This window comes from Dromiciops gliroides, chromosome 3 (genome assembly GCF_019393635.1).
Source record: "Dromiciops gliroides isolate mDroGli1 chromosome 3, mDroGli1.pri, whole genome shotgun sequence".
Taxonomy (NCBI): Eukaryota; Metazoa; Chordata; class Mammalia; order Microbiotheria; family Microbiotheriidae; genus Dromiciops; species Dromiciops gliroides.
In genome coordinates, this window is record NC_057863.1 from 192899406 (window position 1) to 192926107 (window position 26702).

Genomic DNA, 26702 nt, shown 5'->3' on the forward strand with positions numbered 1-26702 from the left:
AGGTGGCACAATGGATAAAGCACCAGCCCTGGATTCAGGAGGACCTGAGTTCAAATTTGACCTCAGACACTTGACACTTACTAACTGTGTGACCCTGGGAAGTCACTTAACCCTCATTGCACCCCCCCCAAAAGAAATAAAGAATTACTTGAAATAAAGGACTAATTAAAAAAAACCAAAGATTATTCACTGTAAATGCCTTGGTGATGCCATTGTAAGAAAAATGAGAATGCAATCAAAATTATTTTGGACATTTAAAGTCCAATCAAAATAGCAAGAGGTTATTTACCTGAACAAGAAAAATAAGAATAACTGGAGGAAGAAAAGATCTAAACCATCTTGAAAAAATTATTAAAATAAATGAAGAGGGACTAGCAGTAACAGTTTTCAAATTATATTATAAAACAGTAATCATCAAAATTATTTGGCATTGGTGAAAAAATACAAAGTAGATTAGACTCCTTAATAAAATATCAAAAAAAAAAAACCTGACCTAATTCTGTCATCTTCAAGAAAAATTCATGTAATCCAATCATCCCAGTTAGCTACTGTTCTGTATGGTTCCTCCCTTTTGTGGCTCAACTCCTAGAGAAGATCATCTAGAATAATTGCTTGATTTCCTTTTTTCTGAATCTGTAGTCTGGCTTCCAACTTCATCATTCAAATGAAACTGCTCTCTAAAATGACCTATGGTTTCTTAATTGCCAAATCTAATGAATCAAAGTGGTCTTCCTAAAGCAAAAGTCTGACTATGCCATTCTCCTTATCCCTAACCACCAACCCCATCTCCCAATTCAATCAACTACAATAGTTCCTATTACCTCCAGATTCAAATAAAGAATTCTTTGGTTTTTAAATCCCTTCATTACCTAATCCATTTTTAATTTTCTAATCTTACACCATACTCCCTTCCACATACCCTACAATCTGATCCAGTTAACACATGCTTTGTTGCTATTCCTCCCAAAAGTTCTACCATCTCCTAACCCTATGCATTTTCTTTTTTTTTTTTTTTGTGGGGCAATGGGGGTTAAGTGACTTGCCCAGGGTCACACAGCTAGTAAGTGTCAAGTGTCTGAGGATGGATTTGAATTCAGGTACTCCTGAATCCAGGGCCGGTGCTTTATCCACTGCGCCACCTAGCTGCTCCACCCTATGCATTTTCAATAGTTGTTTCCCATGCCTAGAATTGTTTTTTTCATTCCTGCTCTTTGGCTTCTTTGGCTTCCTTCAAATATCAGCTAAAATCTCACTTTCTGTAAGAAGCCTTTCCTAGTCCCCCTTAATCCTATTCTTGTCCCTCTATGATTATCTCCAATCCATCCTGCTTATATCTTGTTTGTTCATAGTTATTTGCAAGTTGTTTCCCATATTAGATAGTTAATTTCTTTGTAGAAGGGTTTTTTTTGCTTTTCTTTGAATCCACAGTGCTTAGCACAGTATCTGGCACACAGTAAGTGCTAAGTTAATTTGTGAATAGTAGAAATGCAAATTGAAACAACTCTGAACTATTTTAATTTATACTTAGTGTAGAGAGAAAAATTCACAAAAGAAAAATGATAATGCTGGAGTGCTTGCGAGAAGAGTAGGCACATTAATATACTATTGTTGGAGTTATGAATTGTTCAAAATTCTAGAAAACAATTTGGAACTATTTTTTTTAAAGACCCTAAACTATGTATATCCTTGGACCCAGAGAAATCAAAGAGGAAAAGGACCTATATATACAAATTTATAACTCATATTTTTATATCACCAAAGAATTGATAACAGAAAGCGTGCCCATGAACTGGAGAACAGTCATGGTTTTCAACCAACCCCAGAAAACCAGTACGAGCAGATGAAGTATGAAATGAGTGAACCCAGGGAACAATTCATAGAAGAAGAACACCACTGTAAGGACAAACAGCTCTGAAAGAATTTAGAACTGTGATCCATTCTAATGACCAATCACAATTACAAAGGTTCAATGGTCCTAGCTACTTTCCTCTTGACAAAGAGGTGATGAACTGGTATGGAATTTAAAGATATGACCAATGGCAGGATTTGTTTTTACTGTGTGTGGTAGGACTAGGATTTCCGTGATGCAACTTCTTTCCCTGATGCAACTCCTATCACATGAGATGGGGCTTTATATAAATGAGACAAAGCTTCCCTCCAGGTCCACACTTCTTTGATATAGCTTCCAACTGCCTCAGCCAAGGTGGGAGAAACCTAGAACAAAGAAGCCTATGGGACCTGGTTGATCCCTGTTTCCCTGACACTTTGTTGATTAGTAGTTCTAGTCACACCCTTCATGACCCTGTTTGGGGTTTTCTTAGAATAGATAATAAAGTGGTTTATCATTTCCTTCTCCAGCTCATTTTGCAAATGAGGAAAATGAGGCAAACAGTGTTGAGTGATTTGCCCAGGGTCATAAAACTAGTAAGTATCTGAGACCAGATTTGAAATCAGAAAGATGAGTCTTTCTGACTCCAGAATTGGCACTTTATGCACTGAACCACCTAGCTGCCCAGAGACACATTTCTATCTGAAGACAAAGGGGGCTGGTCCAGAGAAGTCAAGTGTCACAGCAAGTACTTCATTTCATCACAACATGGAACATGATCTAAGGGTGTTACTGACATTAGAGCCATACTCCTCTTACAGTATGCATGTTGAATAAAAGAGCTTTATCTTCTTTTGATAAAGGATGGGTTATAGAAGGATAGGGAAGGGAAATAGAGGCTAACTATGGAACTACAAAAAGTTGGGGAAGGGAAAGAGAATCCTTTTTAAAAGGTATAGAAGAAAAGAAAAATAAGGCAATGTACAAGTAACCACATGGTGGGTATCATAAAGATTTTTAATTTTTTTTTTTTGGGTAGGGCAATGAGGGTTAAGTGACTTGCCAAGGGTCACATAGCTAGTAAGGCCAGATTTGAAATCAGATCCTCCTGAATCCATGGGCAGTGCTTCATCCATTGTGCTACCTAGCTGCCACTATCATAAGGAATTTTAAAAGAATTGGAATAAAACTTGGTCCAACATTGGGTATGCATGTATTTTATACCTTTTATGAGATACCTGATCAAAGGGTCACTGAAGACAATACTATTTCTTTATATATTTCAAGGCATCTCAAATAAATCTGAATTGGAAAAATGAATTGGAGAGAACTTTTTGGGGAAAAGCCTTCATGTAAAGTTTTGCTTTACTGATTTTTTTTTTTGGTAATCAACCAACAGTAATAAGTACCACAGGATTATATATTCCCTTCATTTTTCAGTTTAAAAATTGTGTAATATTTGATCTACTTTGGAATAACATTTGGAGAAGCCTAATCATTCCCTAGTAAACCCTCATTCATTATGTCCTCTATACATGTGTACATGATTCTCATAAAACTTTTTTGCAGCAATTGAAAAGTGGATATATGTTTGTTGTCACTGGTGGGATTTTTTTGCCTTTTGGGGGTATCAAGACTATCTAATATGGTTTTTCCATGTCTTTCACACATTTCCCAATTTTTTCACCTCCAACAGAGCTCTAGTTTAATCAAGCTGTTTTTTTATCTTTTCTCTAAATATAACTCACTCTGTGATATAAAAGGAGGAAAGTGATATTAATGGAGTGGTGTCTTTGATGTTGAAAAAAGTTTAATAGAAAAAAATTTGCATTCCTTTTTAAAAGCTAGTTTTTTCCCTTCTACTATTTCTGTTTTTATGAGGTCATATTTTGCAAGATCTTCTACCATCCTCCTCCCTAAGATCTTTCAAATGAGTTTATTTGGTAAATTAGTGTTGCCTTCAGCTGCAATTTCTGTCATTTGGCAAATATATCAAGGCGAATTTTAGTCTCTTTCATTTTGCTTTCTATGGTAATTCATCTATATTTATTAAATTTTTACATGAAATAATTATAACCTGTGCATATAGCTTTTCTTCCGTGTATTTCTCTTCGCTATTAAATATAAAACATCAAATACTTCAGAAGATCTATTATTTCATACTTGTAGATAGTCAATCTACTAATATAGATCATAATCCCTCCACAACTCAGTAGACAGTTTCTTGAGATCTAATGGCCAATAAACATCTATTTTTGATGACTAAATTCTTTGTTTTGTGTTAAAGATGTCTAAATTAATACTCAGTCAACAAATAGGATGTTACCAATCCAAATATGAAATGTTTTCATCTTGCTAGGATCTAAAAGGTCTTGCTCTTTGTTAGCAGAACCTTTAAGAATATAGGCATCAAAGTAGCCATTAAAGGAGAAATGAATACAACATTAAACAGAAGATCCCAATTCCCTGTGCCTTCTGGATAAACCAGAATTTGCAATATATGAATTAATTTTTCTGTTTAGTTTGTTACGTGAAAAAACTGAAGATTTTTCTTAGAACTCTCTTACCTTCATGTTGGACAATGTGTCAGCGAATTGGTCAATTCTATATTAAGTGACCTATCCACAGTCACAGGACAATACTTTATTGATCTAAACATATGCTCTACTTTTATCCTAAATCTGTCCTGTATAAATGACTACTGTCAAGAATTGCTGTTATTTTCCAGCATTTATTTAAATGCTTTAAAATTTCAAAATAATTCATTTTAGTGGTATGACCTATATACAGAATCAATGTACAATTGGACTTACATAATATTTTACATTGTCTAACTTCTTTTAGGGATGAATAGTGCTGTTTCTGTTTAAAAAATTGCGTACTTCATACTCTTACACTGATATAATTTCTTATAGAATTACAGTTGTTTAAAAACAGTTGCTAATGGGAACTCACAAGAGTGAGTTACAAAGGTTCATAGCAAAATCAAAAGTTCCCAATTTGATGTCATCATTTGACAGAGGGACATTTCACTTATTTCTTGAACCTGATTATGTTACTTTCTCCCCTCAAATATCTGTCTAATATTTTCCCAATTTAAAAAAAAATCTCTTAAAGAAGGCAACACAGTAAACAACTGCCCTAATTGGTTTTAAAGATTTATATCAATTCACTTGACTATTTACCCAAGTCAAAATAACACAAGGGGTTTTATTTTAGGTATCCTTTCATGAAAATTTTTGGTGTAGAAGCACACGTCAGAAAATTGTAGGGGCTTCAATTACATCAAATACCAAGCCTCAGTTAAACCCAGAATCATATTTGTATGCCAGGAAATAAGGAAAGCTAAGAGGATTTCTTTTTCCAAATCATTCTCTTGAGAAACTCTATGGTAGGATTGATTAACATCTCAGTCAATAAAAAATTAATCTGATTCCTTACTTTTCATGTTTTCTCTTTTTGTCTTAACCACCAAAAACCTGTTTTACTTGAGTTTTTGTATGCCAGGATATAGATGGTGCTTGATGTGTGTGGGTTCTTAAAAAATGTATTTCATAGTCTCAAATTATTTTGTCAAAGTGTGGCTTTTCTTCAATGTTATCATTCAATCAATCATCAGGTATTTAATAAACATCTACTGTGTTCCAGGCATTGAAAGAATCTCTGACCTCAAGGAACTAAAATTATAATTGGGGGAGATAATATGTACATACATAAATATATAAAGATTATAAAATAAATGCATAGTAGTTTTGTAAGGGAGGATACCTTGAGACCAATAAACCAAATAGAAGTCAATTGAAATACTTCAGGCTACTTCAGGTCACAACTAAGGTGGAAGGAGAGAGGAGATTCATGAGACACATGATGTTGAATCACAGATCTTGAAAGATTTTTTTTTTTGCCTAAGAAGTTGTGTTTTTTTAAAAAATTCAGAATTTAAAATAGCACATGCATAGCAGATAGGTTATTACCTTTTAAACCTTTACTTTATAATGAATAATTGACTATAGCATGAATTGTCACACAAAATGAGTTGACTTAAATACTCAAGGATTAGATGTTTGAAATGGTGTGTGTGTGTGTGTGTGTGTGTGTGTGTGTGTATTTTTAAGATGGGTTGTTCCCAAACTAAGATGTAGTAAAAATATGTTTCTTTCTATGATCCTTTGATGTTCCTTAAACTGAGTATTTTCTAATGCTTCCTAAACCTTATCTTATTATTTGGGGCCTAACTTGTAACTCCAGCTTGTGACACAGTTTTAATTTGTTGTGGAAATTTTCTAGCTGCCTTGCTGAAGCTCACCCCAGTCCCCCATTCTTTCTTTTTTTTTTTTTTTTTCAGGGCAATGAGGGTTAAGTGATTTGCCCAGGATCACACAGCTAGTAACTGTCAAGTGCCTGAGGCCAGATTTGAACTAAGGTAGGTCCTCCTGAATCCAGGGCCAGTGCTTTATCCACTGTACCACCTAGCTGCCCCCTTCTTTATCCTGCCCTAACAGAGTACCCTAATAGGATATGATCCTGGGCATAGATAACTAGCACTGTCAAGATGGCCCAAAAGCTGGGACTTTGAGGTGACCTTCAACACTCTGTATCTGGAGATAAGGCCTACAGTGTGACTCATATATTCAGGGGGAAATACCCCATGCTCACTTCCTCTCATTTAGAGGGGAAGAGGAATGCCTCACTCCTATCTAGATGGGCATGGGTGTGGCCACCTCGGAAAAGCTCTATATAAACCACACTGAAAACCCCAACCAACCAAGTTATCACTGACAGTCACTGGACTGGTTGATTGTCTCCCACTCTCAATAGATGCCCATTTGTTAGGGATGACTTAAAACCCTATACAGGATTCCCCTGGTCTCTGCCATTCATTGTCTGCAATTAGGTTTCACTGTTGCTTCACTGACTCTGGAACTTCTGTTGCCTATGCTGGTGCTGCCAGGTAAGTGTCAATATGCCACTAATAAAGCTTCTTGCAATGACTCTTGGAGTGGTTCCCTTTGGCCAGAATCCAAACAAACTAGCTAGATAAGCAACAGTTATATTGCCTCAGTCCATGAGCCACTGACAAGATCTGTGCCTAAGTATCTCAACAATTGCATCTCCATGACAGAAGACAGGCAGCATCACTGCTACTTTCCCAACTGTCCCATAGTGGACTATTCAGGACAGTGAAGCATGAGTTCAACTGGTAGGGATCCCTGCCTCTTCTCTCTCTCGTGAATAGGGTTACTAATTAGTGTCCTGAATAGAGATCACTCAGACAGCTGTACTGATATTCTGATGAGAATGGCTTTCTGATTCAGGATTCAATCTTATGAGTGCTGACTAGGGCCTCTGGCTATTGCTATCAGTGTCAGGGTCAGGGTCTGAAATATTGCCTCAGCAACAGGGAATCCTTTCCTCTTACATCCACAGAAAAGCCAGGGGTGATTAATAATTGAAACCAAGACATAGCATTGTATTTAATAGAGAAACACATATTCTCCCACCAAAAAGCACAGGTGAAGGAAGAATATCTACTCTTTCTGCTTCTATATGATAGAATCCTAGAAATGCTAACTAGAATAAAGACCAAAAAATAAAGTAAAAGAATAAGCAATGACAAAAATGAATCTGAAGACTTGATGTGTATACTAAAATGGTTTTCTAAGAAAAACTAAGTAAATTTAATAAATAAGTCAATAAATACATATGAGTAGCAATCTATATAATAAAAGCAAATTATTTTTATATATCACTAAGAAAAAGCAAGAAACATTGATAGAAAGAGAAATAAAACAAGAAAAAAAGAGAAATATTTGGAGTTAGAGCACCTGGGTTCCAATCTTAGTCCTACCACTTATCACCTATGTGATCTTAGAGGGCAAATGATTTAATCATTTGGATCCTTAGGTTCTTCATTTGTAAAATGAAACTTTTGTAGTAGATGACTTACATAGTCTCTTAGAGTTCTAAATCTGATGGTACAACTTTCAAGCTCCTTTACATCTCTAAATCTATGATTACATGAAATAAAGGCAGTACTAAAATGTCATGTAGAAATTCAGTGTTCATGAGTGGGACATGATAATGTAGGAAAAACTACACTTCTAATCCAAATTACCTATAGATTTTACACTATTGTAATGGAAATACCAATGAAACACCTCTTACTGTTATATGAAAAAATTAAATTAAATTAATATAGATCAAATATTAAGTGAAATTACAAAGTATTATCAAGAGAAAATGAAAAATCGCAAGAAAATAGATTTTCACAGATATAAAAATAAGTTGGACTTCTATAGCCACATTAAAAATTATTCTCAATCACTACTGATTAGAGAAATGCAAATTAAAACTACTCTGAGGTACCATCTCACACCTATCCAATTGGCTAATGTGACAAAAAAGGAAAACGATAAATGTTGGAGAAGATGTGGGAAAACTGGAACACTGATGAATTGTTGGTGGATTTGTGAACTGATCCAACCATTCTGGAAAGCAATTTGGAACCATGTTCAACAGGCTATAAAACTGTGTATACCCTTTGTCCCAGCAATACCACCACTAGGTCTATATCCCAAAGAGATCATTAAAAAAGGGGAAAGGACCTGTATGTAGAAAAAAAATTTATAGGTGCTATTTTTGTAGTAGAAAGAATCAGAAATTGAGGGAATGCCCAATAATTTGGCAATAGCTAAACAAGTTGTGGTATACAAATGTAATGGAACACTACTGTGGTATAAGAAATGATGATCAGGCAAATTTCAGAAAAACATGGAACGATTTACATGAACTGATGCTGAGTGAAATGAGCAGAACCAAGAGAACATAGTACACAGTATCAACAACATTGTATAATGAACAACTATGATAGACTCAGCTCTTCTCATCAATACAATGATCCAAGACAATGCCAAAAGACTCGTGATGGAAAATGCAGACTGAAGCATACTATTTTTACTTTTTGTTTGTTTGTTTGTTTCTTCTTTCTTTTGTTTTTTTTCCTTTTCTTCTGATTCTTTTCTCACAAGATGACTAATGCAGAAATATGTTTAACATGATTGAAATGTATAACCTATATCATATTGCTTCTTGGCTTCAGGAATGGGGAGGGAGAAAAATTTGGAATTCAAAATCTAACAATAAAGAATGTTGAAAACTATCTTTACATGTAATTGGAAAAAATATATAAAATAAAATACTATTAAAAATAGTAGGACTGAGGGCAGCTAGGTGGTGAAGTGGATAAAGGACTGGCCCTGGATTCAGGAGGACCTGAGTTCAAATCCTATCTCAAAAACTTGACAGTAGCTGTGTGGTCCTGGGCAAGTCACTTAACCCTCACTGCCCCCCCCCCCCGCCCCCAAATAGTAGGACTTAAAAAAACAGAAAAGTAGGGCAATGTATAGGCTACATACAATTTAGAACTGAATGAATGCCATAGTCAAATGTTTGCAAAATCTAAGAACATAAATCACCTAGCAAGGAATTCTTTAATAAAAGAAAATAGACAAACAAAAACTGCTGGGGAGACTGGATAGCAATGTGACACAGATTGGGTAAAAACAAAAAAAACTTACAACATATGCTAAATTTCAAAAGGATGAACATCTAAATCTAAGACATACCATAAGAAAACTACAATAAAGGTCAATGTTATTGCACATAAACATACACATACATACAAGCACACTTTTATATATGTTCTGGGGGGTAAATCATTCATCATATATGATATACATCATATATAGCATGCATACAATATATTTTATATAATATTATATCATATAAGAGACTAAAAAACTTTTTAAAGCTTCTTTATAACTAAAAGCAAGGCATTCGGAATAAGCAGGAAAGGCATAGACAAGCAAAATCTCTTAGTTATACATTTCTAAAAAGTTTGACATCTAGAAGTTATAAGAAACATCCAAATTTATAAGGGTGAGAACTATTCAAAAAGTAACATAAGGGGGCAGCTAGGTGGCGCAGTAGTAAAGCACTGGCCCTGGACTCAGGAGTACCTGAGTTCAAATCAGGCCTCAGACACTTGACACTTACTAGCTGTGTGACCCTGGGCAAGTCACTTAACCCCCATTGCCCCGCAAAAAAAAAAAAAAGAAAAAGAAAAAAGAAAAAAAATAACATAGAAGCATATAAAAAGTAACAAAAACATTTATTATCTTTTTATTCCATGACTCCATAACTGTTTATTATCTATGGGCATCAATAGCAGAAGGGGGAAAAAAGACAATCTATACAAAAATGCTTCTAGCAGAATAATTTGTAATATTAATAAAAACTAAGGATTGGAGAATGGTTGATTAAAATGTGATATAGTTATATAATGGAATATTACAGCATTGTAACAACTGTCACATATGAAGAATTTTTTAAAAATGAGAAGCCATGTAATACATGGTGAATAAAGCTGAAACAAGTACAGTACAACAAATAACAAAGCTCATGTTAAACAGTTTTTTCTTTAAAAATTAATTAAATAACAAAAAATATGTGTTTATATGTAAAAATCATTTACACTTAAAAAGAAAGGAAAGCTAAACCCCAAATTAATATTAATAATAATAATAACATTGAAGACAAACAAGTAGATAAACTACATATTCAAGATGTAAGTGATTTGGTTATGTGACAGATATAGAATTTTGTTCATACAAAAGAATTTGACTTTATAAAATATAAGATCATATTTAGGAACTACAAAGAATTAAAAATAATACAAACATCTGCCCAGTCTTTTCTGTTTTGGTGTAAACTCACATGCACTCTTCATTTACTACTTCTTTCAAAGGGAGTAATTTCTTTAAAATGAACTGTTATGTCCTGGAATTATGTAAAATTCTTGTTTGAAGCATACAATTTGCAAGCTACATGAAGAAGAGCCTAGCTATAACAGCCCACTGGGAATAATTAAGTCTGGAGAAAACCTGGATCCCTTTTCTGCCTTCATGTATCCAATCAGAGCTAAAAGATCTATCTTACTGACATTTGTCAGCAGGGTATCAATAAGAAGGAAATAGGAGTAACTTCTTCTGGGAAGTAGCCAAGAGTGCTTCCCCCCCCCCCGCCAGAGGAGATTATAAACCATAAACTTTGGGGGGGGGGCCGGTTGAGGCAATTGGGGTTAAGTGACTTGCCCAGGGTCACACAGCTACTAAGTGTCAAGTGTCTGAGTCCAGATTTGAACTCAGGTCCTCCTGATCCCAGGGCCTGTGTTCTATTTACTTCACCACCTAGCTGCCCAACCATACACTCTTAATACTCTTGATTATTTATGTAAATATTTGTCAATGAAAATACTAATAGATTCCAGTGGGCAACAAAGAAATTCTTGAAAGAAATGTCTGAGAATATGGGGGAAGGGGTATCTACACATCAATGTATGAAAGACAGAAGTGATATGAGTCAATAAATGAAAGGAGGCTAGGCTAACATGCAGGGCATCTCCTGAAATAGGCCTACTTACTATGTCCTGTTAACAAATCTACCACTTGGTTCAGATAGAGAGGAAAGACAAGTAATAGTTTCTTGGGCTTCAAGAAATATCTGGCTATCTGGTCCTCATAAGAAACTTGTAGGGAGTTTATATAAAAGTGTCAAACATCAGATGCATGCGTATAATCTATATTATCTAAATAGGGAAAAGAAACAAAAACGGCAACCAACTTTTTAAATAGTCATTTCAGTAAAAATAAAAGATAAAGTGTTATATATATATATATATATATATATATATACATATATATGGATGTGTACATAGATGTGTGTATGTATGTATTGTAATGATTGGAATGACGCCACCTGCTGGAGACTTACTGTAGGAAAGCTCTGCCATGAGGAGAAGGTGCCTGAGGGCAAGACGTGTGGTTTTTCTTTGGCATCAGCAAGTGATGTTTGCTTGTGGGAGGAAGAGGGGGCGAGGCTGGTTGCTCTCGCACTCTTTCGTGAGGATTCTAGTGGAGAGTGGAACAAAAGATGTGCTTTCCTGTTGATAGATAGATCAATCTAAGCCTTTCTCTCTTCACCAAATTCTTATTCTCCTTAATAAATGCTTAAAAGTCTAATTCTTACTAAAGCTTATAATTTATTGGCGACCACTCAGATATTTTAGACAGACTAGCTAGAATTTTAGCGCCTTACAGTATGTATGTGTATGTATATATGTGTGTGTATGTATGTATGTTTTTCCCTAGTAATGGAAAAATGATTAGACTTCCAGATCCTATTTATGAAATTTCTTAAACTGCTCTACTGACCCAACCAAAAAACATACAGTAATGTGGCTATTGATCTTTCCCTAAAATGGGGCAGACTCTTTATTCATAACCATGCACATTACTTAGGGAAATTAAAAAAAACAAATCTGGGCAACACATGTTTGTAATTCATCAAGGATGGGTTCAGATAATGTTAATTAGAACTTCAAAGTTGAACAAGCTGGCACCTAAGGAAGTCTTAGTTTGTACTGACATCATTTAAAACAAAGAAATAATCTAAGTTGACTCTGACCAAATTCTCTGAAGGTCAAAAGGTTGTTATATTAATTTTCAAAGGCTTTAAGGCCACAGTATTTAAATTTTTTTGGTACAGCTATGATGTATTTTTTTTCCTGTTGAATCTCATATAATAGGTCACAACCTACAAAAGGGGCATTATCAGCACAATGATACAAACTGACAGAAAATGCTTGCAAATTATTAAAATATAATCAATTGCAAAGATAATCCATTCACACCCAGTAAATAGATCCATTAACATTCAAATAATGAAATAAAGAATCTAAAGGCGGGCAGCTAGGTGGTGCAGTGGATTGAGCACTGGCCCTGGATTCAGGAGGACCTGAGTTCAAATCTGGCCTCAGACACTACACACTTACTAGCTGTGTGACCCTGGGCAAGTCACTAAACCCCAATTGCCTCACCAAAAAAAAAAAAAAAGAATCTAAAGGGAAACTTGGGGAAAGAAAATAGGATATATCTTTTGCAACTGAAAGTTCCACAGAATGACCTCTGCATTTCTGTGTGCATAGGTGGCAAGAACATGGCAGAATTTTTTGAAAAAATGTAAAGTCTCATTAAGTATACTGTGACAGAAAACAAAGATGGTCACTCAAATACTAATAAATGTAATACTGATAACATTGAAGAGCTGTTAAAGAAGACAGTATTTGTGGATGAGATACATATTTATAGACATCTTAAAATAGAGTGGTGACAGTTTTGTCCAGGGATGGAATAAACCTAATAAGGTTGCATACCTACACAATACATGCATGTGTGAGTATATACATGTAGATGTACTTTTGTATATATGTGTGTATAATATACCCTAGAGTTTAGCAAATATAATTAAAGCAATAAATTGCCAATAAAGGGTGAAGGAGAATGCTGTCTGCATTATGTATACTTAACAAATTAGATACCATTAGAATAACTCTAACATAGGAAGAGTAGAAGTAAAAACAATCCAATGTTTACAGAAGATATTAGTCCAAGACAAGAGCCATAAAACCAGCACAGATGTCTTTATGCAAATGTACAAAGCATGCATAACAAATAAAGTGAATTAAAGATTACAATACCAGGATGCAAATTTGATTTTAGTGTGACTTTGGAGAGACAGAGTCCATGACTGAATATGTGTCTGTGCGTGCATAACAAGGGTGTGTGCATGCAAGCATGTGTCTGCATGTATGTATACACACTCTATTTAAAATAAACAAAAACAAAGGTAGGGACTTGGGGCCAGAGGTAGATAGTAGTCTACGTTAAGAAGAAACAGTACTAGAAAAAATGCAGGAATTACATTTGGTATTGTCAGAGTATATTGCAGAACACTAGGAAAAAGTGGAAATAGAAAAGGAAAGTTAAAAACAAATCACAAACTGGGGACAAAAGAATTACATGTCATAAGAATCTTATCAAGACATGAACTGGTATTCTCTGAGCCAGAAGGAGAGCATCTAATAAGTGCCTTGATGATAAATAGATTTTTCAAAAGATGAAGGAAGAAAGGAGTGGAACTGCTACAATTGACCTGATACTGATCATAAAATAAAAGCAGATTTTGGGGGCAGAAATGATGGGAGGAGACAGGGAGAGAAGGACAGAAAGGGAGAGGGAGAGAATGAGAGAATGTGGCTGAGAGAGAAAAAATGGGTTCAGTGTGACAGGCACAAAAAGATTTTGAGAGAACATACTTCAATGGAATCATTTGAAATGACAGAGACAATCCCTTAGAGTAAAAATTCTAAAGTTTAAATAATCCCAGGAAGCTTTCAAAAATGAAATTCTGAAGTCTTCATGGAAAAAATGTAGAAGTGTAAAGATAATGATGTGGATATATTGGGAGCTCATCAACCAGCTAAGATTTTAGAAAGACACACAGAAGCAAGAACAAGTAATAAACTAATATAAAAACAAGCAGTAATAAGAATAATACCAGTATTAAATATCTGAATATATCTGAATGAACTGAGACTGGTGAAGAAAGCTAAAGACACCAAAAAATGTTCTCTTTTTTCCCCCTACACTATGTAAGGGGGGAAAAAAAAACAAGAACAAAGAAAAAATTAGAAAACTTCTTAGAGCTATTCAACTCTTATGATTTTTCTATTTTCTATACCAAGAAGAAGAAATGGGGGAAAATGGAAAATGATTTTTAAAGCATGTGTTGATCCTTTTTAAAGACAGAATCATATAAAAAGTCCTAAAAAGCAAAATAAACTGAGGCTGTTAAGTCATGGACTCCAAAACATTTTTGAATTATACTGAGGAAAAGAAGAACATCTAAAGAAGAGATGAGGGGGCAGCTAGGTGGCACAATGGATAGAGCACTGGCCCTGGAGTCAGGAGGACCTGAGTTCAAATCCGGCCTCAGACACTTAACACTTACTAGCTATGTGACCCTGGGCAAGTCACTTAACCCCAATTGCCTCACCACAAATAAATAAGTGAATGAATGAATGAATGAATGAATGAATGAATGAATGAATGAATGAATGAAGAAGAAATGAGATTGGGTATATGGGTTGGATGGGAATAAAATAAGCATAAGAGAAAGAGATGCTTAAATTTTCTTTTGATTATGTTTTTGTTTTTATTTTGGGAATAATCTTTGGACTGGAAAAGAAAAGCAAAATGGTTGAGAGTTTAAATTCAAGATTTATAGGAAGCAAGCACCTAGATTTCCTTGATTAATTCATCAACCAACCAATCAATATTTATTAAGCACCTTTGCACCTGCAGGCACCAAGCTAGGTCCTAGAAGTACAAATACAAAGAATGAAATAATTCTTACTCATGAGTTTCTCTTTTAAAAAGAGAAATAGCAAGTACAAACATATTCACACACATACATGCATATATATACACATATATATATATATCACAAATAAATATAAAGTAATTAAACACAAGGTAATTTCGGGGTCAGAGTACTAGTAACTGGGAGTTGGGATTGGGCACAAAAAGTCTGGAAAGCCTTCATGTAGAAAGTGATTTTTGAGCTGTATCTTGAAGGAGGAGAGCTATCTATAAAGGCAGAGAACATTCCAGGCATGGGGCCAGCCAGCATGAAGCCATGAAGATGAAAGACAGTGTCATGTGACACAATGAAAGGGCCAGTTTGGCTGGAGTGTGGGAGAGGGAATAATGTCTAGTGAGGCAGGAAAAATAGGTTGGACCTAGGTTTTGAAGGTTGTAAAATGGTAATCTGAGGAATTCATATTTTATTCTGAAGGCAAGAGTAAGTTACTCCAGTTTATTGAGTAAGGATTTGATTGGCAGTTAAGGAAAATCTTTTGGCCATCTAGTAATTCTGGCTGATGGGGCACCTAGGTGATACAGTAGATCGAGCACTTCCCTTGGAATCAGGAAGACTCATTTTCCTGAGTTCAAATCTGGCATAAGACACTATGACTCACATTCTTATAGATCTTATGAAGTTCTCCATATATTTAATAAATGAAACCTTGAAAACTTTATCTGAAAAACTGTCTATACCCCATCCCCCAAAATGTTCTGCTAGCTTTCTGATCTTGGCTAAACTTGTTTTCTTTTTACAAAGCCTTTTTATTTTAATGTAATTGAAATTATCCATTTTACAGCTCACTTTGCTTTCTGTCTCTTGACTATTCATTAAATGACTGCATATCCAAAACTTGAATGTGTAATATATTTGCGTTCTTCCAATTTTCTTGTAATATCTCTCTCTATGATTAGGTCAGGTATCTTTTTTGATCTTATCTTTGTAAATGGGATAAGATATATGCCCTATTTATCATACTACTTTCCAGTTTTCCCAGCAATTTTTAACATATATTGAATTCTTATCCCCAAATCTTACGTCTTTACACTTGTCAAATACAAGGTTACAATATTTATTTATTGCAGTAAATTGTCTGTCTACTCTATTCTATTGATCTATCTTTCTCTTTCTTAGCTAGTACCAAACAGTTTTGGTGGAACTGTTGTTTTTATTATATTAGCTAGGCCTATCCATGAGCAATTGATATTTTTCCAATTATTTAGATCTGATTTGATTTGTATGAAAAGTGTTCTGTAATTATGTTCATAGAGTTCCTGGGTTTGTCTTGGCAGGTAGATTACCAAGTATTATATATTGTCTACTATGACTTTAAATAGAATTTCTCTTTCTATCTCTGACTGCTAGACTTTTTGGTCATGTAGAGAAATGCTGATTATTTATGTGGATTTATTTTATATCCTGCAACTTTGCTAAAGTTGTTAATTCTTTCAAGTGATTTTTTAGTTGATTCTCTAAGTATACCATCATATCATCTGCAAAGAGTGATAGTTTTGTTTCTTCCTTGTCTATTCTAATTTCTTTAATTGCTTTTTCTTCTCTTATTGCTAAAGCTAACATTTCTAGTACAATATTAAATAACAGAGGTGATAATGGGCATCCCTGTTTCACCCTTGATCTTATTGGGAAGGCCTCTAACTTATGTCCATTACATATAATGCTTGCTGATGAGTACCAGACAGTTTTGATAATCACTTCCCTATAGTATAATTTAAGATCTGGCACTGCTAAATCTCCTTCCTTTACATTGTTTCCATTAGTTTCTTTGATATTCTTGAATTTTTGTTCTTCCATATGAATTTTCTTACTATTTTTCTAATTCATTAAAATATATTTTTGGTAATTTAATTGGGATGGCATTAGATAATTAGATTAGCTAATTTATAAAATTGTCATTTTTATTATATTGGCCCTACCTACCCATGTACAATTCATATTTTGTTTATTTAAATCTGATTTTATTTGTATGAAACATTTTTTATAATTTTGTTTATACAGTTTCTGGGTTTGTTTCAATAGGTTTACTCCCAAGTGTTTTATGCTGTTTAGAGTTATTTTAAATGCAGTATCTCTCACTGTCTTGGGTTTTGTTTATGATATATAGGAACTCTGATGGTTTATGTGGATTTACTTTATATTCTGCTACTTTGTTAAAATTGTTGTTTCAACTAAATTTTTGGTGCCCTAGACCTGAAAAGCAGGGGCTGAAACACCTAAGGATTAAAGTCTTCAGTATGAGGATTCTGAGAAAGGGATTACATTCTCTTTGTCATGCTTCTGCTAAAGTTCTCAACAAGATGTGCAAATAGAACTCACTGTTATTCCCTTAGACACCTAAAGCCAGTTCTCTTACCCACTTTCTGGCCACCACTATTCTTCCAGTCACCAAAGCTTGGAGACTAGGAAAGATTAACTGTCCACTCAGTATCCAATATATTGACACATCTTATGGATTTCTGCATTGATAACACCTCTTTCCCATGAATAACACAACCACCTTAATTAAGAACTTTATCCAGTATAGCCTGGATTGTTGAAAACTTCTAATAGTTTTTCCTGCATCCAACTTCCCTCCTCTTTTCTACAAAGCTACCAAACTGATAATACTGAAAATCAGATCTGACCATAACTCAAGACACTTCAGTAGCTAAGTATTTCCTCTAAGATAAAATCCTGTTTGGCATTTAAAATCTTTCAATCTCAGAGTCCCAGTTTCCTCATCTGAAAAAGTAAAGATAATATTCATACTCAAATAAAATAAAACATCAATTAATTTGCAAAATTTTTAAAATGATATAGCTATTAACCATAATTATTTTTTATTTTTTGTGGGGCAATGTGGGTTAAGTGATTTGCCCAGGGCCACACAGCTAGTAAGTGTCAAGTGTCTGAGGCTGGATTTGAATTCAGGTCCTCCTGAGTCCAGGGCCAGTGCTTTAATCCACTGAGCCACCCAGCTGCCCCCTATTAACCATAATTATTATTTTAAACACACTCTGTTATTTCAGTGGTATAGGCCCATCAAGATACAAAACAACAATTATTCTGCAATTTGTTGTCTAGTTACCTCAGAGAATCTAAAGGTAAAGTTCAGTTAAGTGATTTGTTCAGTGTTACTCAGTATGGCAGGGGCTAAATGTGAGTTTTTCCTGAATCTAAGGCTGAGATATCCTCAATATCATACTGTTTATTCTTATCATTGTTATCATGATTAATACTGTACTGTGTATATATATTTTATATGTTATTTATATATACATAAGCATATATATACACACAAACATACACGCATGTGTATACACACATATATAGAATAGATAATTGAGAGAAGGCTGAACTACACAAAATGAATTGTACCTGATTTTCTGGTAATTTATTAGTGTTATGATGAATCCTAGAAGATGCAAAAATTTTAATGTTCAGAATTTCCCAATAGTCTATTAAACTCTTGCTAGCTTTCTACCTTTCAAACTTTCCTATCTCTTAACTTTTTTGTTCTTAAACATAGAGTTCTTTAAAAGAAATTTTTTTAAGTCTTACACCTACAACAATTCCCATAGACCACAATTCTAAGATGAAAATCCAAGTAGCCTTATTAACTAAATGTGTCTGGTCTTGATCTTTTCTTTTTCCCTTTTGTTTTTTTATGAAACTAAAAAAAGAGAGGGGGAGGGAGGGAAGGAGGAAGACAGAAAGAGAGAGATAGAGAGGGAAGGAAGGAGGGGGAGAGACAGAGAGACAGAGACAGAGACAGAGAGAGAGAGAGAAACTTATGACTATAGAGACAGGAAAGAAATATCCTTTTTTCTTTTATCTAAGTATAAAAAAGACTCTAATAAAGCCTATAGTGGAAGTATGCCCTTAAAAGTCAAGTTTTTTCTTCTTAATGGCCTCAGAGGAGACAGTGTATTCAGAACAGTTGACAGCATCAAATGTTTCTAATGTTAGACACACAGAAACAAGCTAAGTAATTCATGGACAAGGCCCTTATATACTGATCTTGTATAAAAATAAGGGTTTATTCATAAGTAAAATGCTTTTAAACCCATCATCCCTCCCCACCCCACTACAGAATTCCAAAATGACAAGAAGGAGAGAAATAAACAGAAGGAAGATCAGAGCTGGAGGGATAACAAGAAAAGATTCTTATGACATCATTCCCTGCCTTAGGGGAAAGGAAAAAAAGGATTATCTGCATGGTGAACATCTGGATTATATCTACAAAGGCAGTGGAGAAAATGTGCATATGCATGTACATTACTTCACTGAATTTCACTAAAGTTTTTACCATAGGAAAGAAAGAAATCACAACAGCAGCAAAACTGTGGTTCTATAAAAGTTCATCATATATCAAAATGAAAACCAAATTAAGAGTTCTATTTATTTATTGCATAGTATAAAATCTGTGTCAGCTGAAATAAATTAGTAGGAAAAAATTCACTTTGGCAAGTAATTATTTTACCCCTTAAACATGTCCTTATACTAAATTCAAAGATCTTCTATGGAGGATTTTTGGGAAAACATGGTTAAGAATTATATAGAATCAGATATTAAAGGGTTTCAATCTATATCTGTGGAGGAAAGTACTTCATCAATGAAATCGTGGATCTATATAAGTAGACTATATAATACAGGGATATCATTGAGTTTTGATGAATTGCCAAAACCATAATCACAAATAGAAAACAGTAAAATTTGATTAAAACTACAGTTTCTTCTCCCCTGAGGGGGTCCCCAAGTGTTTTTCAAGGAATTCTGAGGCCAAAATTATTTTCATAAACACAGAGATATATTAATTTATAATATGGTCAATAGCAGTAGATATTGACCATATTATAACTACATAAACAAAAGATCTTTATGAGGTCCTCACTAAGCACATAAATGAAAGCTTTTTATGGGATCCTTAAAAATTTTTTAAAGCATAATGGTCTGAAAACCATTTCACTGCACCATTTTGCAATGGAAATCAGCTGGCCTGAGTTTGAAGTCTGCTACTTAGTAACTTTATGATAAACTACTTAATCTCTCATGTCTATAATTTCCTTATTTACAGAATGAGGAAGTGGAGGAGATGGTACTTAAACTTTTTTGTTCTCAGGACTAATTTACACTTATAAAAATTACCAAAGACATCCACCTCCCCCAAAAAATGTTTATTTGGGTTATATCCATGGATATTTACCATATTAGAATTAAAACAATTTATATTATCATGAAAATAATTTTGACCTTATGGACTCCACGAAAGGGTCTCAGCAACTACAAGGGCCCCCAGACCACATTTTGAGAACTAAATGATTGCTTTAGAGATGATTTGGTTATTCCTTTCAGCTGTCAAAAATCACAGCATTTCTATGTCTTGGTCTTCAGGGATTGCATGACTAAAACAAAAGAAAAAAAATCACTTTGGGATGAATGTTCTTGTGGCTCCAGGTCTGTGGCCTTTAAAAATGAAAAGAAACCTCTCTTATAAGGCAACGGAGGAAGACTTTTTTAGGTACTCTAAAAAAAAAATAATAATACAAAACAGCCTACCTTGAACTGTTAGAGTTGCTGATGCTTCAGCTTTCCCAACCATATTTTCTGCTACACATGTGTATGATCCCATATCTCCTGCCATTACCTTCCGGATTTTCAGAGTATGATCATCTCGGATTTCATATCTTAGGGACATATAAAAAGAAGAAAAAAAAGTCAAGTAATTTGCTTTTTATGTATAATTGGACTACTACTTATATAACTATAAACATATGCATACCCACATACCATTCTTTGTTTCGATCTAATTGTATTTAAAGCAAAAAGTGAAACAGTCTATAATGTTGAACACTTAAGCTAGTTTTCAGTTCTCTGGATCTTCATAACAATATTTCCAAGAAAAATATAGTATTTTAAATGCCCATTTCTTATATAACAGGAACTTCCAATTATCTTAGTATGGCTTATTAACAAACCTTAGAAGTGTTCATATCTGTGGCAGCTATCTGCTTCAAGACTGTAACTTCATGTTTCAAGATAGGGAATCTCATCTTTAGGATTTAAGAATTAATCAATACCTAACCAGTTTAGGGGAATAATAGCTGAATGCCAAAGAACTCTTACTCTACTACCCCAGCTTATGATTTTCTTTTTGAGAAAAAGAGAAACAAGTTTGTTACTTGGGTCAGTTATTTCTCTGATTCTAAAATGACCATGTAGAATAAGAAAGTAATATAAATGCACCTTGGTTTTGTTTTGTTTTTCATTTTTTTTCTTCTTTTATTTTATTTTTCCAGGGCAATGGGGGTTAAGTGACTTGCCCAGGATCACACAACTAGTAAGTGTCTGAGGCTGGATTTGAACTCAGGTCCTCCTGAATCCAAGGCTGGTGCCTTATCCACTGTGCCACCTAGCTGCCCCTAAATACACCTTGTTTCAGTAGAAAGTAGGAATTCTCTCAATTTTCTCCAGCTATATATTACCACCTGAGCTGAAATTTCATTGTTTCTAAATGAGCTGATCTGGTTGCCTATATTTGTTTACTGTATTACTAGGAAGTGTTTTGTCAACTCTTATAAAATGTGATCATAATAAAACTGAGAATATATTATTATTTAATGTATAAATCATAATAACACATTATTAATATGATTAACCCAAACATTTTGTGGATATGATACCTGGATTTGGGAAGCTCTCCATCATCTTTTCTCCATCTTACTGTAAGTACGTGGTCACCTCGGACCTCACATTTAAATTCTGCGCTGTCATCTACAGTTACAGCCAAGTTACTAGGTCTCTTCACAAATGATGGTCTCTCTAAAATTAAATATACAATGCTTAATACAAAAGATGCATGACATTGAGATGAAGTTAAATATTCATTTATAATGAATTTTGTAATTTGAAGTATTCCATTAAAAAGAAAATGGTCACTGACTATAAAGCATTTTATTACTGAACATACATTTTATGCATAATATGTTCTTAGTAAAGTATATGGCATATAGAAGGTAATAAAAACTATAATGATTAATTGATTGTGACTTAACAGTGGTGGTGCTCTCTAGGATTTGCTGCATAGGCAGCATTTGTGCTTTCTAGCTATCCTCTTTCTCTATCTCCTCTGTTACAAGAACATGTTTCGCCTTTGTGTGATACCATTTAAGTTAACCAATCTCAAATTCAATATTACAGTGATAGTCTTTCAGTTTGTCAAATGTCTTTTTTTTTTTAAATTCAGGATAATACTCAACTTTGCTCTTTTAAATATAATGTTCCAAGACCTAATGTCTTCTAGTGTAGAAGTTGCTAGGTTTTCTGAAATCTTGATTGTACCTCTATAGCTTTATTTAATTTTTTTCCCCTTGTTGTTTGCAATATTTTCTCCTTAACCTGAGAGTCTTGAAACTTAGTTATGACATTCCTATAATTTTTTCTCCTGGGATTTCTTTATGGTGGTGAATGATATCTTTTTCCTATTTCTACTTTACTTTCTTGTCCTAGAACTTCAGGGCAATTTTCGTTAATAATTTCTTGTTATATTGAATCAAGATTCTTTTTTTCTTAATCACAACTTTCAGGAAGTCCAACATTTCTTATATTGGCACACCTCAATCTGTTCTCCAGATCAGTTGTTTTTCTAATGAGATGTTTCAGATTCTCTTCTATTTTTTTATTTTTGTTATTTATTATTCAATTCCTCTTGCCCAATACTAGTTTTTTGTTTTTTGTTTTTGTTTTTGTTTTTTTGCGGGGCAATGGGGGTTAAGTGACTTGCCTAGGGTCATACAGCTAGTAAGTGTTAAGTGTTAGTTGCCCCAAGAAAATAATTCTTAAAAACTAGTATTGGGGGGGCAGCTAGGTGGTGCAGTGGATAGAGCACTGGCCCTGGAGTCAGGAGTACCTGAGTTCAAATCCAGCCTCAGACACTTAACACTTACTAGCTGTGTGACCCTGGGCAAGTCACTTAACCCCAATTGCCTCACTTAAAAAAAAAAAAGAATTATTTTCTTACTTAAGATTTTGGACTTCTTTTTCCAATTGGTTTCTTTTCATAATTTTCTTTGATTAATTTTAATTTTTCCCTAATTTTTCCTTAATCTCTCTTTTAAATTTTTAATTCCTTTTTAAGTTCATCTAAGAACTCTTTTTGAATTTGTGATCATTTGGTGTTAATCTCTAGGAAAGAAGTGGCTTTTTAAAACTCACTATCTTCCTCTAAATATGAACCCAGATTTCTCTTACACCATAATAATTATCTCTGGTCAGGTTGTTTTTCCTTTATTAATTTTTATTTTTGTTTTATTTTTAGCAGTATATTATTGTAATCAGGTTTTAATCATGAGTGGTGGGTAATGGTGTCCCAAACAACAAAAAAAGTTTTTTTTTAAAAATATCAAGAGATGTAGAAAAAAACTTTTGATAAAGCACAACAGTCATTTCTATTAAATAACACTTGAAAGTACAGATATAAATGGATTTTTCCCTTAATTGATAAAAGGCATTTACCCAAACCCATAAGCAATCATTATATTTAATGGAGATAAGCTAGAAGCCTTCCCAGTAAGATAAGGTGTGAAACAAGAATGCTCATTGTCACCATTATTATTCAATATCATATTGGAAATCTTAGCAATAGTAATGAGTAGAAAAAAATAGAAGTAATCGGAATAGAAAATGAGGAAATAAAAAAATCTCTTTTTGCAAATGATATGAAGATATAATACTTGGGAAAATCCCAAATATTCAACTAAAAAGTTAGTAGAAACAATAATTTTAGAAAAGTAGCAAAATATAAAGTAAATCCACATAAATCATCAGCAAAACTCTGCAAGAAGAGATAGCAAGAAATAACTCATTTAAAAGACTCTAGACAGTATAAAACACCTGGGAATAAATTTGCCAAAACAAACCCAGAAACTAAATAAACAAAATTAGGTCGATAGATAGATAGATAGATAGATAGATAGATAGATAGATAGATAGATAGATAGATAGATATAGATATATACATACACATACATATATAAATATACATATAGATATATTTTAAAACACCATTTTATACAAATAAAATCAGATTTAAATAATGAGAGAAATAGTAATTTTGCATGGGTAGGCAGTGCCAATATAATAAAAATTACATTTTTACCTAAATTAATTTAAATATTCAATGGCATCCTAATTAAATTGCAAAAAATATTTTATTGAATTAGAAAAAATAATAACAAAATTCCTTTGGAAGAACAAAAAGTAAAGAACATCATAGAAACTAATAAAAAACTATAAAGGAAGAAGGTTTAGCCATACCAGATCTTAAGGTACTAATTATTAAAACTATATAGTACCGGCTAAGAAGAGAAAGGTAGATCAGTGAACAGAATAGAAGTACAATTTACAGCAGCAAGCAAATATAGTAATATAATATTTGACAAGTGTAACACTTAAGATTTTGGGATAAGAATTCCTTATTTGGTAAAAATTGCTGGAGAAACAAAAGCAATATGGCAGAAATTGGGCATAGATCAGTATCTTATACCATTTTCCAAGATAAGATCAAAATATATGTGACCTAGATATAAAGAGAGATATTACAAGAAAATTGGAAGAACAATGGAACATATTATGTATCCAACTTATGGATAGGCAAACAATTTATGAATAAACAAGAGAGAGAGCATAGTGATGTGTAAAATGGATAATTTCGATTACATTAAATTTAAAAGAGTTTGTACAAATAAAACAAATATAGCCAAGATCAGAAGGAAAGCAGAAAATTTGGAAAAAATTTATTGACAGAGGGCAGCTAGACGGCTCAGTGGATAGATAGAGCACTGGCCCTGGATTCAGGAGGACCTGAGTTCAAATCCAATCTCAGAACCTTGACACTTACTGGCTGTGTGACCTTGGGCAAGTCACTTAACCCCAATTGCCTCACCAAAAAAACCAAAACAAAACAAAACAAAACTACATATTGACAGCCTCTCAGATAAAGTTTTCATATCTTAAATATGTGAAGGACTTTTTAAGATTTATAAGAATGTGATCCATTCCCTAATTGAAAAATGGTCAAAGGAGATGAACAGGCAGTTTTTACATAAAGAAATCATAACAATTTATAGTCATGATGAAAAATGCTCTAATCAATACTGATTAGACAAATACAAATTAAAACAACTTTGAACTATAATTTTACACCTATTAGATTGACTAAAATGAATGAAGGGGAAAGTGACAAATGTTGGAGGAATGTGGAAAAGTCCAAGTGATACCACTTCTATGTCTATTTCCAAAATGATTAGGAAAAAAGGAAAAGAACCTATATGTTCTAAAATATCTATTGCAGCTCTCTTTGTGGTGTCAAAGAACTAGATATTATGGGGAAGCCCATCTATTGGGGAATGACTGAACAAGTTGTGCTATGTGATTGTGATAGAATACTATTGTGCTATAAGAAATAATAAGCTCAATGATCTTAGAAAAATATGGATAAACTTTTATTAAAAAATGAAGAGCAAAATAAACAGAACAAAGAGAAAATTATATATAGTAATAGTAATGTTGTTTTAAGTACAACTTTAAGTGAAAAAGCCATTTTGAGGGGCAGCTAGGTGGCGCAGTGGATAGAGCACTGGCCCTGGAGTCAGGAGTACCTGAGTTTAAATCTGGCCTCAGACACTTAACACTTACTAGCTGTGTGACCCTGGGCAAGTCACTTAACCCCAATTGCCTCACTAAAAAAAAAAAAATGATAAATAGAAGTATGTAAAAAATGATTCTGTATACATGTGTTTATACATACATATGTGTATGCATGTATACACACATATATTTATATCTAATGGTGCCATCTCTAGAGGTGGCACCAGGCAGAGGAAAAAAGGGAAAATAAAGAAATTTACATGATAACTTTATTATCTAATTAAAAGAAATAGCAAGTTGTATATAACAGATTTACAGTTTCATGTGCAATCATCTTTTTTAAATTATCCAGTATTATGTAAATGCTTGTTTTATTCCATAAATACATTTCCAAAAATATAGTGATATACCATTTTCAAAACAAAAACTCCCTATTATTCATAATTAATTTTTTTAAATGTCATACACTCAATGGGAAAACCCAACATATGGCTAGATTCAGAATAGGACCAAAGTTTTATTTTTATGAAGAGCAACTTATGGATTTGATCTCATGAATGGGTTATAGAAATGCTTACTATTTCTTACAACAACAAAGTAGTTCAAATAATTGTCTTTGTTTTATCTTTTCTGTGTCAATTTAGAAAGAGATTTACTTCAAAGTAATTTATTATTACTTATGAATCACATCTGCTGTCCTAGAGGTTGCTCTTGTATTATATACCACTATATAACGATGCATTATTAATGGAAATAAAAAACTTCTGTCAATAGGAAAAAAGCATAATATTAATTCAGCATACTAAATAACAATGTTTGGTTAGTTTTTCATGTATTATATCATTTACCATACTTTTATACATAAACATTAAATAAATAATGAATACAAAGAATTAATGAAACGATT

The 26702-nt window shown here is 33.5% G+C and overlaps 1 protein-coding gene across 4 annotated transcripts in view; it reads right to left on the minus strand.

Moving 5' to 3' along the window:
• ROBO1 (roundabout guidance receptor 1) overlaps positions 1-26702 on the minus strand; it is a 976778-nt gene that overhangs the window by 122079 nt on the left and 827997 nt on the right. For all 4 annotated transcript variants that reach the window (XM_043996229.1, XM_043996232.1, XM_043996230.1 and 1 more), the window contains 2 exons: positions 21832-21970; positions 20708-20835 (listed from right to left, as the gene is read on the minus strand). In XM_043996229.1, coding sequence (XP_043852164.1) covers positions 20708-20835; positions 21832-21970 — 267 coding nt within the window. The remainder of the gene's footprint in view (positions 1-20707; positions 20836-21831; positions 21971-26702) is intronic.